We start from the raw sequence: 13345 nt of genomic DNA, 5'->3' as shown, positions 1-13345 counted from the left end.
TTAAAATGTTTGAACTCCAATGGCCTAAGGGAAAACTGATACAGCCAACTCTGAATTAAGAATAGTAAAAGTCATAAGAAATGTCATCCACTTTAAAGGGATAGGGTTAAGGTTTGTAAAAATTCAGTAACAGAAGACCAAAAACATACGTCTCATTTCAAGGCTAATAGAATACGTCATCTTTCATTTATCCCTTATGCCACAATAGCAATTCAAACTAATTAACCTAAGCACATGCTGACCCTGTGCTAAACACTATTAATGGATTATCTCATTTTAATACTCATAACTCCATAATGTAGGTATGGCTGCAATTAAATGGAGGAAGAAAGGAGAAGCTTTTCTTCTAACATGTCAAAAACAGATCCAGAAGGTGGACAAATCCCCACTGTGTTAATGGTAACATTCAGGGAGGATTTACATACTGCTCATGGATGCCTGGGGCACATGACCACTCTCTGCTAGTACCACCATACTATTCATCTGGAAAACGCTTGCTTGGGTAACAATTTCTCAGCAATCATCTGTTATTACCTCCCTTTTGCAAGCTCCCCATCATTTAACCAATGTTGAAATGAGTCTATAAAACATGCCTTAAGGGGGCCATCTGGCAGAAACCTTCCCCACTTTTTTCAGGGTAGGACATTTCATCACGTCCATGAACAGTCTAGACACAGCTTCTAGAGGCCAGAGCTTGATATCAAATCCTGCTAAAATGAGATTTTCCTCACCCAACTCCACTGGTCTTATTTGGAATGGGCAGGGCTCTGATAAAATGCCAGCAGAATTTTGCTTTGTGGGGCTACGGACACTGGGAGGAAGGGGAGCTGCCATATATTATCTCATCTCCCTCGGCACTGCCTGGGATATAGAGACCTCTTCTCTGACCTGGGCTCAGAGACACTGTAGGGGTGGAAGATGCAGAGGCCAAGCCACCGCTACTATGGAGACCTTTGGATCATTATGGTGGAGAGAGATCCCTTTAGTCCCAAATCATAGTTACCCGTGCTCAGTCATCGGCGTGATGGTCGCAGCAACAAGACCTTGCAGCTTCTTCTTTGGGGAGGCCATCGAGTTGCTGAAATGTCTGGAAAACATATAATGTCCTTCCTGTCCTCAAGAAATGTCAATTAATGATAAACTCTGGGGCAAAGTCCATTCCTACACAGTTTAGAACTGTGAAAAATGCTTACAAGTTTACAAACACAGAGCAAATGAGAGGAATGTAAAATGTGAGAGCTTTACATTATAAAGGAGGAAACTATATTTTAAAGACAGCAGAGATGGAGACAAGAGGGTAATGTTTTAGGAAAATACCTCTGGAAAGGACTCCCAGCTTATCTATACAGATGACCAAGGCAGTTTGAAACCTCAGAGAGCAGGGATGAAAACCAGCAGAAGAAAGAATATGAACCAAATTCAGCAAGGTCAAATACATTACTCAGGTTGAAATCTGGTCAGGAGAAAAGGGACAGCCTTATGTCTTTTCATAACTTCATATGGTTGGGCAAGAATCTCCCCTAAGACCAGTATTTAAGCCTTAAAAGGCTTCAGTGTGAGCTACATAATTATCATTAGATTTACCTAACTATCCTTTCATATTCTAGTTTTAATCAGTTTTTCCCTGTTTACCTGGCTTTAGTAAATCACATCACAAATACGACATTCACCTCTTCCCCACTAAAGCTCCCCCATGACAGGAAATAGATTTCATTTGTCTTTGCTTTCCCTGAACTGAGTGCTCTGTTGGACACCTTGTGTTCAATTAAAAAGTGATGGATATGTGAGTGATTGGGCTTCCCTGGTGGCTCAGATGGTAAAGAGTCTGCCTGCAGTGCGGGAGACCCAGGTTCAATCCCTGGGTCAGGAAGATCCCCTGGGGAAGGAAATGGCAACCCACTCCAGTACTCTTGCTTGGAAAATCCCATGGATGGAGGAGCCTGGCAGGCTACAGTCCATGGGGTCGCAAAGAGTTGGACACAACCGAGTGACTTCACTTTCTTCTTTCTATGTGAGTGATTGAATGAGGTGTCCAGATTGTAGCTGGATGATTACTTCCACAGAGATCTCTGCTGAGACAATGAACCTCGCAAACACTCATTTGGGGTAAAAGGATCCCTCACCACCTGGCTGAGAATGTACCTGCTCATAACCAGCATAAAAAAGCCAAGAAGTTGCCCAAAACAGGCAAAGAGAGGCATCAAGCATCCTGGTTAATAGTCTAGATTCCACAGGAGGCTACCTGGTTCATCTCCCACCTCTGCCATTTAACTAGTTACAGAAGCACTATTAATTTTTGAGCTGGAAGACATGAAAATTTGAAGGCACACATGCAAAATCTAACAATTGAAGAAGAAAATAAAACATAATCAGACAGTATTTGGTGACAATTATACAAACGATGTTTGGCTTCGTGAAAAGTTAGTGATGTCTATAATTAACAAGAGAGAGTATATTATAGTTCCGAAGTGAAAGTGAAGTCGCTCAGTCGTGTCCGACTCTTTGCGACCCCGTGGACTGTAGCCTACCAGGCTTCTCTGTCCATGGGATTCTCCAGGCTAGAATACTGGAGGGGGTTACCATTTCCTTCTCCAGGGGATCTTCCCGACTCAGGGATCGAACCCGGGTCTCACGCATTGGTGGCAGACGCTTTAACCTCTGAGCCACAGGGATGCCCCATTATAGTTCTGAGGTCACTTTTAAAAACCAAATGCCAGACTCCCTGGTGGTGCAACAGGTAAGAATCCACCCGCCAACACAGAGGACATAGGTTCGATCCCTGGTCCGCGAAGATTCCACGTGCTTTTAAACAACTAAGCCTGTGCACATCCACTGAGCCTGAGCTCTAGAGCCCCAAAGCTACAACTCGAGCCTGTGCTTCGCAACAAGAGCCACTGCAATGAGAAGCCGGCACGCCCGCAAGGAAGAGTAGCCTCCCCTTGCTCGCCACAACTAGAGAAAGTCCACGCACAGCAACAAAGACCTAGAGCACCAAAAAAAAGAAAACAAAAAAACACCAACGCCCACTATGCTTACATTTGACCCACATAACGTAATATTATGGACTATCCTATTGTGTTCATTTTTTATAACTGTTAATCTCATCTCCCCAAATAGGAACATAAACTTCCAGAGTACAGAGATCACTTCTACTTTTTCTGTATCCCCTAAGATCCTGGCTCAAGTGAGCTCTTGAAGCTAGAAACAGGGCAGAACAAGGACAAAAACATGAAAGGGTACAGGTGGCAAAACATATTGTTTTTGTGGCTGGCCAATGGTGATACCTCCCCTTACAAAGAGATACATCCCTGGTGAGCTCTGCTCCTGAAATTAAGCCCAAAGCCTTCGAGTAGTTTTGCTCTGTACTGAAGGGCAACAAAGGGAACCTTACCAGATATAAAGGATACTAGGATTTCTCTGACTTCTCCTAGTTTGAAGATGACACTAAATCCTGTTGGAAGTTTTGAAAGAGAAATGTAATCACCTGGCCCATGGGGAAAATGCAAGGTCAAGAACACAGGACCCTGTCTACCCCAGAGGAAGGTCTGAGCACCAAATGAGGCTGACGCTGTGTTCACTGCACACCGTCAACTGCACACATCCTCCTCCTGCACGCATCTCAACTCAGGACAGCCTAAAGCAAACCTGCCATCTGATCATCTAAACAATGTCTTCGTTTGCTCCTTACAGTAGCAGGGTTAGAGCTCTAGGTCTGGAGTCAGACTTCCTGCATCCACATCCTGGCTCCACCACTTACCAGCTGGGTGACCTCAGGACTACTATTTAACCTCTCTGTGCTTCAGGTTCCCCTTCAGTAAACGGGGATAACAGTAATCACTTTTCATAGGGGTGCTGAGAGAATTACATTCTTGTAAAGTGATTAACAGTGCCAGGCTGCCAGGCACATAGTGAGCACAGGTTCAGCCCCCTCCGTGAAGTCTTGCCTGCTGACTATAGGAGAGAATAGGCAGCTTTCCTTTATCAGCACCGTTTCCTGTCATCTCAGCTCCGTCCGCACCACCCCCCGCCCCAACACTGGCTACTCTTTTCTATTCAGGGACTAAGTCATTTCCTTTCCATCTGTTATCTTCTTTCCCTGCAACCCTTCCCGCTCCCCTTACTGTCCCTCTCATAACTTACACATCGTTAATCACCTCTTATCTAGACCAATGGGCACAACTTCATATTAAAGGGGCTCAAGAAGGTTCAAGAGATAAAAGTTCAGAGAGCTAGGTTCCATATCAAGTCTCCTAGAGGCCGTACACTCTAGATTTCCATATTCTTGTGCTTTCAGCTGCATTTATTTCATATTTAGGGCAGTTACAAGGATAGTCTTAGGATGGTCAAAAGCCTGGACTGGCAAGATAGAAAGACTTATCTATCTATCGATGTCTCAGATTAAGCACACTTAAATACAGCTTGCTTTGTTAAAAGATACGAGGCTTGGGATAAGAGTTGGGAATCACTGTCCTAACCCCAACTCTCTTCTCCAACATAGGCAGGCTACCAGATTAACCTAGTAGCTCAGACATTTCTGATCTTGATTTGGCCCTGCTCAGAAAACACTAATTAACTTCTTCCTGGCTTCCACGGGACAAATACCCAATTTCCTGGTCTATTGTCTCTGCAGAGATCTCCCCACACCTGAAGTGCCCCAGTCCAACTGGTCCCTGGTGCTCTGTTGCAACCGACCTTGTCCTGGCTCGCCTGTTCTCCCACCCAGAATGGCAGTATCTCCCATTTCAGCCCCTTCAGTATAACCAACTTTTGGAACTCACCTTAAATATGAGAGGACATTCTCTGATCCCCTAAATGAAAATAATTTCTTACTCTTTTAGAATTCCCTCAAACATCTGCTTTTCACTAAAAACTACATCAGAGATAGGTAGTTCTGGCTCTTCTTTTCCAGTGTAAGCCGTCAGGGGGCAAGAAGGGTTCAAAAATCTATCTTTGTGTGGAGCAATACACTAAATAAATGAGCAGTTTGCTGGCTTTAGAAACCGTGAAAATGCTTCAGGAAGTGAAGTGAAGTAAAAGTCGCTCAGTCTTGTCTGACTCTTTGCGACCCCATGGACTATACAGTCCATGGAGTTCTCCAGGCCAGAATACTGGAGTGGGTAGCCTTTCCCTCCTCCAGGGAGGAAGGACCTTCCCAACCCAGCGATCGAACCCAGGTCTCCTGCATTGCAGGCGGATTCTTTACCAGCTGAGTCACAAGGGAAAATAAATGAGCAAAGTTTACTGGCTTTGCAAACTGTGAAACCGCTTCAGGAAGAGATGGAGTTAAAAAAAAAAATCACAACCCTGGTAACTGAGAATGATCCGTATTTTGTAAACAGGAGTATTTAGATTATCATTACTTAAACACTTATTACTCTCGAAATCTTAACACCTCTTTCCACAGACAAGAATCCTTTCCTTAGTGCAAAGAATTCAAGCTGCCTAAGTCAAGCTCTCTTAAAAGAACAAAGTTAAGAAAAATCGCTGGGGGAGGAAGAGGAAGATGCAGTTCTAGGCGTGGAGAGTCACTCGAAAGACAGAAATGGAGAAACTAAACACACAAAAATGCAGAAATACAGCGTCCCATCAAATGAAGGGACTGTATCACAATCCCTAAACTCTCTTCTCCCCAGTGGCTGACTCTGATCATTTTAAAAAAAGGATCCTTGAGGCCCGGCTCTCCGGTCTGGACAGAACCTAGCGGAGTAGGTCCCCCTTCCCGTCCGTCCGTCCGTCCGGACACTACCCCCGGGCCGGGAGGCTGTCGCATTCACACTCCCCAAGACTCCATTTCCCAGCTCCCCAGCCTTGACCTTTGCGTCCGGCCGTCACGGTCTCACCCACCCCCGAGTCCACTCCCCGCCGCCCCTCTGCGCTCATTCCCTGTCTGTCGGTCTCCATGTGTCCGTCCGTCGGTGCGTCCGTCCACGCCGCCCGGGCGCTCACCCAGCCGCCGCGAGGCCGCCTGCGCCGCTGCGCTCCGGCTCGCAGGGGCGTTCTTTATCGCGGCAGCGGCGCACCACGTGCCCGCCCCGCCAGGCCCGGGAGCTGCAGTTCCTCCCGCGCCGCCCGCGGCGCAAGGCCGGGCGCACAGGTGGAGTTCCCTCTTTCCGGGGTGCCGCCGCCAACGCCGGGGTCTGGCTGCGCACAGGCGCGCAGCTCCGGCTCCCCAACAGTTGCGAGCAGCTGGGTTCTCCGAGCGCGCGCTCATCCCGTCCGTCCTGCACCTCCCCTCAGGTGCAGCCACACCTATCTTTTCTTTTTCTCCTGCTGGGCCGGTTCTTCCCCTTTCTGTGTTAACCTGCCTTCTGCCCGAGGCCCTGCAACAACGGATTTGGAAATTCGGGCTGCTGTTCTAGAAGCCTGCTGAGAACACTGCCTGCCCCTTGGGGATTCCCTGATCTTCCAGCTCCAGCTGCTGCCCCAACCCCGCAGGTTCTCCTGTTAGAAAGAGATACACCTAGAGATTGTTGTCATACTGAGTGAAGTGAGTCAGAAAGACAAATATCATACGATGTTGCATATAAGTGGAATCTAAAAAAATGGTAAAATGAACTAATTTGTGAAACAGAGATAGAGTCAGTTAGAGAACACAAACTTGCCGGTTACAAGGAGGGAAAGGGACGAGTGATAAATGGGGGGATTGGGACTAACATACACATACACACTACTATATATAAAATAAATAACTAATAAGGACCTACTGTATAACACAGGGAACTCTATTCAGTACTCTGTAATGACCTAAATGGGAAAGGAATCTTAAAAAAAAAAAGATATATGTACAGGTATAAATGATTCACTGAAACTAACGCAACGTTATGAATCAGTATATTCCAGTTTTTAAAAAGAGATGAACGGATATTAAAAGCAGATTTGTTACTAATACGACAGCTTTTCTGGCTTATTCTGGAGAACAATTGAAAGCATTTGGAAAGAAAAAGCATTTTTAACCAAAATACCTCTACTTGTAGAAATGTCAAAGAGTTTATTTTCTAATATTAAGTGCTGTGTTAATAAATCAGAAACACAACCATAAGCAAGTCCCTCAGCTTTCTCTTGCTGATGTGAATTAACCTCAGTTTTCCATAAAAGGCAATGGGCAATGCTAAATAAGCATTTAGAAAAAATGAATTTCCTGAAGTGCTTTCTAGTTTGCAAAGTGCTTTTAAATCCATTAGGATAGGTCTTTTGTTGCACGTTGCACCAGAAATTAATTCGTTCAGTTCAGTTCAGTCGCTCAGTCCTGTCCGACTCTTTGTGACCCCATGAACTGCAGCATGCCAGGCCTCCCTGTCCATCACCAACTCACAGAGTTCACTCAAACTCACGTCCATCAAGTCGGTGATGCCATCCAGCCATCTCATCCTCGGTCGTCCCCTTCTCCTCCTGCCCCCAATCCCTCCCAGCATCAGAGTCTTTTCCCATGAGTCAACTCTTCGCATGAGGTGGCCAAAGTACTGGAGCTTCAGCTTTAGCATCATTCCTTCCAAAGAAATCCCAGGGCTGATCTCCTTCAGAATGGACTGGTTGGATCTCCTTGCAGTCCAAGGGACTCTCAAGAGTCTTCTCCAACACCACACTTCAAAAGCATCAGTTCTTCGGCACTCAGCTTTCTTCACAGTCCAACTCTCACATCCATACATGACCACAGGAAAAACCATAGCCTTGACTAGACGGACCTTAGTCGGCAAAGGAATGTCTCTGCTTTTGAATATGCTGTCCAGGTTGGTCATAACTTTCATTCCAAGGAGCAAGCCTCTTTTAATTTCATGGCTGCAATCACCATCTGCAATGATTTTGGAGCCCAGAAAAATAAAGTCAGCCACTGTTTCCCCATCTGTTTCCCATGAAATGATGGGCCCAGATGCCATGATCTTCGCTTTCTGAATGTTGAGCTTTAAGCCAACTTTTTTCACTCTCCTCTTTCACTTTCATCAAGAGGCTTTTTAGCTCCTCTTCACTTTCTGCCATAAGGGTGGTGTCATCTGCATATCTGAGGTTATTGATATTTCTCCCAGCAATCTTGATTCCAGCTTGTGCTTTTCCAGCCCAGCGTGTCTCATGATGTACTCTGCAAAGAAGTTAAATAAGCAGGGTGACAATATGCAGCCTTGACGTACTCCTTTTCCTATTTGGAACTAGTCTGTTGTTCCATGTCCAGTTCTAACTGTTGCTTCCTGACCTGCATACAGGTTTCTCAAGAGGCAGGTCAGGTGGTCTGGGATTCCCATCTCTTTCAGAATTTTCCACAGTTTATTGTGATCCACACAGTCAAAGGCTTTGGCATAGTCAATAAAGCAGAAATAAATGTTTCTCTGGAACTTTCTTGCCTTTTCAACGATCCATCGGATGTTGGCAATTTGATCTCTGGTTCCTCTGCCTTTTCTAAAACCAGCTTGAACATCTGGAAGTTCATGGTTCACATATTCCTGAAGCTTGGCTTGGAGAATTTTGAGCATTACTTATACAGCATGTGAGGTGAGTGCAATTGTGTGGTAGTTTGAGCATTCTTTGGCATTACCTTTCTTTGGGATTAGAATGAAAACTGACCTTTTCCAGTCCTGTGGCCACTGCTGAGTTTTCCAAATTTGCTGGCATATTGAGTGCAGCATTTTCACAGCATCATCTTTTAGGATTTGAAACAGCTCAACTGGAATTCCATCGCCTCCATTAGCTTTGCTCGCAGTGATGCTTCCTAAGGCCCACTTGACTTCACATACCAGGATGTCCAGCTCTAGGTGAGTGTGAGTGATCACACCTTTGTGATCGTCTGGGTCATGAAGATCTTTTTTGTATAGTTCTTCTGTGTATTCTTGCCACCTCTTCTTATTAATGAATTCATAAAACAATCCTATATGGTGGGTACCATTTTTTTAAAGTCATACATTACAGATGAGGATGCATTCTCCCATTTTATAGATCAGAAACAGGAGTTTAAAAAGCTTAAGTGATTTGCCAAAGGCTATAGAACCAGTGAGCAGTGAGTTGTGATTTGATCTCCAGTTATCTGGGAGCTGATACTATTAATTGCTACTGTGTTATCCTGCAAAAAAGGAAGGAAGAGTCCTAGTTACATCTGTTTGTTTCATTATGTTAAAAAGAATATTATATCCCAATAGGACAATGTTAGTATTTTTTTTCAAGGTCAGGCTTGAAGACATTTTTTAAATTTCATTGCTTTTCATTTTTGGCTGTGCTAGGTCAGTTGCTGCTCGGGGTTTTCTCCAGTGGCACAACTCTAGTGGTGCGTGGGCTGCTCGTTGCAGCGGCGTCTCTTGTTGCGGAGTGTGGGCTTTAGGTGTACCGGCTTCAGTAGTTGTGGCTGCTAGGCTCTAGAGCACAGGCTCAGTAGTTGTGGCTCTCGGGCTTAGTCGTTCCTCAGCATGTGGGATCTTCCCAGTGCAGGGATCGAATCCAGTCTCCTGCCTTGGCAGAGAGATTCTTCACCACTACCAAGGAAGCGCTCAAGTCACACTTTAATAGATGAAAAATTAAGCACCCGAAAGATGTCAATCAGTAGGATTGATATTGCCAGCCAATAAGCCAATATTCTGAATCTATTTGATATAAATATTTTATAAATAACTATGTTTATTTACTGGAGAAGGAAATGGCAATTCACTCCAGTATTCTTGCCTGGGGAATCCCATGGACAAAAGAGCCTGGAGGGCTACAGTCCACAGGGTCACGGAGAGTTGGACACGACTGGGGCGACTTAGCATATGTTTATTTATATAAATATATAAATGTTTATATAAATTTGGTGCATGCATGCCAAGTCACTTATGTGCTAAGTCACCCTAGTCATTTCTGACTCTGTGTGACCCTATAGACTGCAGACTGCCAAACTCCTCTGTCCATGGGATTCCCCAGGCAAGAATACTGAAGCGGGTTGCTATGCCCTCCTCCAGGGGATCTTCTCAACCCAGGGGTTGAACCCACATCTCCTGCATTGGCAGGTGGGTTCTTTACCACTAGGGCCACCTGGCAATTCCTTATTAGAATGTGTTAGGGTTTGCTAAGAAGCAGATGCTAACATGGAATTTGATGTGCAGGAGATTTTCAGAGGGAGGTAGCAAGGGAAGGCAGGAAGAGCCTTTAGGTTGTCATGGAGCTCTGATACCTCTGGAAGGAGAAGGAAAGAAAGAGGGTTGGGTGGGAAGAGTCTCATTAAAATGAGGGAGAGGTGTGCATATCCCAATATCCACCAACTGCTCTGAAGAAACTCACAGCCTCAACTATGAACTGTGGGAAAGGCATTTATTAAAAAGCGCTGAGAGGAGACTCCATGTGGATTGGTTGAGTTATGTGTGTGTTAGTAAGTGTGTGTATGATGAGGCAAGAGAGTCTCAGGGAGGTCTCCCTAGGGGAAGGTGACACCTAAGTTCAGTCTTAGACACTTGAGTAGGCCTTAGAAGAAGGGAGAGGCAGAAAAAAACACCCCACTACGGGCTTCAAGTCCTCTGACACTTTTCTTTTTTAAAAACTTTTTTATTTTGTATTGGGATATAATTATCACAATTAACAATGTGATAGTTTCAGGTGAACAGCAAAGGGACTCAGCTATACATATGCATGTATCCACTCTCCCCCAAACACCCCTCCCATCCAGGCTGCCACATGACATTGGGCAGAGTTCCCTGTGTTATACAGTAGGTCCTTGTTGGTTATCCATTTTAAATATGGCAGTGTGTACACGTCCATCCCAAACTCCCTAACTATCACTGCCCACCCTGACACTTTTCTGATGAGTGGAAAGGACTCTGTGACATTTCATCTCTTGTTATCCAGTGTTATCTAATTACCTTCATTAACTTTTTGTGCTTTTATTTTCTGCCCTGTACGAACAAAACTAGTGGAGGTGGTGGAATTCCGGTTGAGCTGTTTCAAATCCTAAAAGATGATGCTGTGAAAATGCTGCACTCAATATGCCAGCAAATTTGGAAAACTCAGCAGTGGCCACAGGACTGGAAAAGGTCAGTTTTCATTCCAATCCCAAAGAAAGGCAATGCCAAAGAATGCTCAAACTATCGCACAATTGCACTCATCTCACATGCTAGTAAAGTAATGCTCAAAATTCTCCAAGCCAGACTTCAGCAATATGTGAACCGTGAACTTCCTGATGTTCAAGCTGGTTTTAGAAAAGGCAGAGAAACCAGAGATCAAATTGCCAACATCTGCTGGATCATGGAAAAAGCAAGAGAGTTCCAGAAACACATCTATTTCTGCTTTATTGACTATGCCAAAGCCTTTGACTGTGTGGATCACAATAAACTGTGGAAAATTCTGAAAGAGATGGGAATCCCAGACCACCTGACCTGCCTCTTGAGAAACCTGTATGCAGGTCAGGAAGCAACAGTTAGAACTGGACATGGAACAACAGACTGGTTCCAAATAGGAAAAGGAGTACGTCAAGGCTGCATATTGTCACCCTGCTTATTTAACTTGTATGCAGAGTACATCATGAGAAAAGCTGGACTGGAAGAAACACAAGCTGGAATCAAGATTGCTGGGAGAAATATCAATAACCTCAGATATGGAGATGACACCACCCTTATGGCAGAAAGTGAAGAGGAGCTAAAAAGCCTCTTGATGAAAGTGAAAGAGGACAGCGAAAAAGTTGGCTTAAAGCTCAACATTCAGAAAACGAAGATCATGGCATCTGGTCCCATCACTTCATGGCAAATAGATGGGGAAACAGTAGAAACAGTGTCAGACTTTATTTTGGGGGGCTCCAAAATCACTGCAGATGGTGATTGCAGCCATGAAATTAAAAGACGCTTACTCCTTGGAAGAAAAGTTATGACCAACCTAGATAGTATATTCAAAAGCAGAGACATTCCTTTGCCGACTAAGGTCCGTCTAGTCAAGGCTATGGTTTTTCCTGTGGTCATGTATGGATGTGAGAGTTGGACTGTGAAGAAGGCTGAGCGCCGAAGAATTGATGCCTTTGAAGTGTGGTGTTGGAGAAGACTCTTGAGAGTCCCTTGGACTGCAAGGAGATCCAACCAGTCCATTCTGAAGGAGATCAGCCCTGGGATTTCTTTGGAAGGAATGATGCTAAAGCTGAAGCTCCAGTACTTTGGCCACCTCATGCGAAGAGTTGACTCATGGGAAAAGACTCTGATGCTGGGAGGGATTGGGGGCAGGAGGAGAAGGGGACGACCGAGGATGAGATGGCTGGATGGCATCACGGACTCGATGGACGTGAGTTTGAGTGAACTCTGTGAGTTGGTGATGGACAGGGAGGTCTGGCATGCTGCGATTCATGGGGTCACAAAGAGTCGGACATGACTGAGCTACTGAACTTAACTGACCGAGCACCACTGTGAGGTGCTCCAAGCAGGCATTGGGGCCCATTTCTTTGTTTTCATGCGGTGCAGAGAGCACAGTGTCTGTCCACATGGAGGCCAGAAACTTGGTGATTCAGAGAAAAGAGCTTGAGACTCTGGAGCACTGTAATTGATCAGAATGGCCACAGGCTCCATCTTTGGAACAGGAGGTGGAGTCATATTACAAGCTCCTGAACTGCCGACTGTGGGTAAATGGTAATTTTCCCCAAAGGTTGCCCTTTTCTTCTTGTGAGGTTGTTGAAAGGTGCTAGTGCCAATTTCAACATATTTGTGCCAGTAGGGGTTTGATTACTTTGCTAGAATGGCTCACAGAACTCAGAGAAACATATAACTCAGGCATAGCCAGATGGAAGAGATGTTTACGGCAAGGCATGGAAAGAGGGTAAGGAGATTTTTTTCATGCCCTCACCACGCTGACCACTCTCCTAGTAAAATGGAGGCATGGAGGCCTCTGTTTTGTCCCCCATTTCTCAAAAGAAATTGGGCTTCCCTGGTGGCTGAGATGGTAAAGAATCCACCTGCATTGTGGGAGACCTGGGTTAGATCCCTGGGTTAGGAAGAGTCCCCTGGAGGAGGGCATGGAAACCCACTCCAGTATTCTTGCCTGGAGAATCCCATGGGCAGAGGAGCGTGGCAGGCTGCAGTCCATGGGGTCGCAAAGAGTCGGACACGACTGAGTGACTAAGCACGTAGCACAAGACTCCAGCCTCCAGGACCTTCCTTGAGTTACAAAGGGCAGATATGAACAGTTGCTTATCAAGGGAGAAGCAGCCAAGGAATCACCTGAGGCAAGATCAATGAGAAGTTTGTGAAGATTAGGAGACCATCACCTGCGGCCCTGCACACACCCTCAGCTTGTCACAGACCTCGCCCTTGGGAGTTACAAGACTCCAAGTCAGATCCTCCTGGGTAGGGACATAGTTTTGCAAGGCAGGATCCCACTGTGTCCTCCTTTACCTGGCAAAGTAATAAAGCTCTTCTTTTCTACC

At 45.4% G+C, this 13345-nt stretch overlaps 1 protein-coding gene across 1 annotated transcript in view; it reads right to left on the bottom strand.

Annotated features, from left to right (window-relative positions):
- The window catches only part of NPL (N-acetylneuraminate pyruvate lyase), a 37320-nt gene extending 36249 nt beyond the window's left edge, over nucleotides 1-1071 (bottom strand). Inside the window, exon 1 of the mRNA XM_052654057.1 lies at nucleotides 1004-1071. Coding sequence (XP_052510017.1) covers nucleotides 1004-1071 — 68 coding nt within the window. The remainder of the gene's footprint in view (nucleotides 1-1003) is intronic.
- Between the last annotated feature and the right edge of the window lie 12274 nt (nucleotides 1072-13345).

Source organism: Budorcas taxicolor, chromosome 16 (assembly GCF_023091745.1).
Source record: "Budorcas taxicolor isolate Tak-1 chromosome 16, Takin1.1, whole genome shotgun sequence".
NCBI lineage: Eukaryota > Metazoa > Chordata > Mammalia > Artiodactyla > Bovidae > Budorcas > Budorcas taxicolor.
Note: the sequence above shows the minus strand (reverse complement) of the source record. Positions and strands in the feature narration are given on the sequence as shown.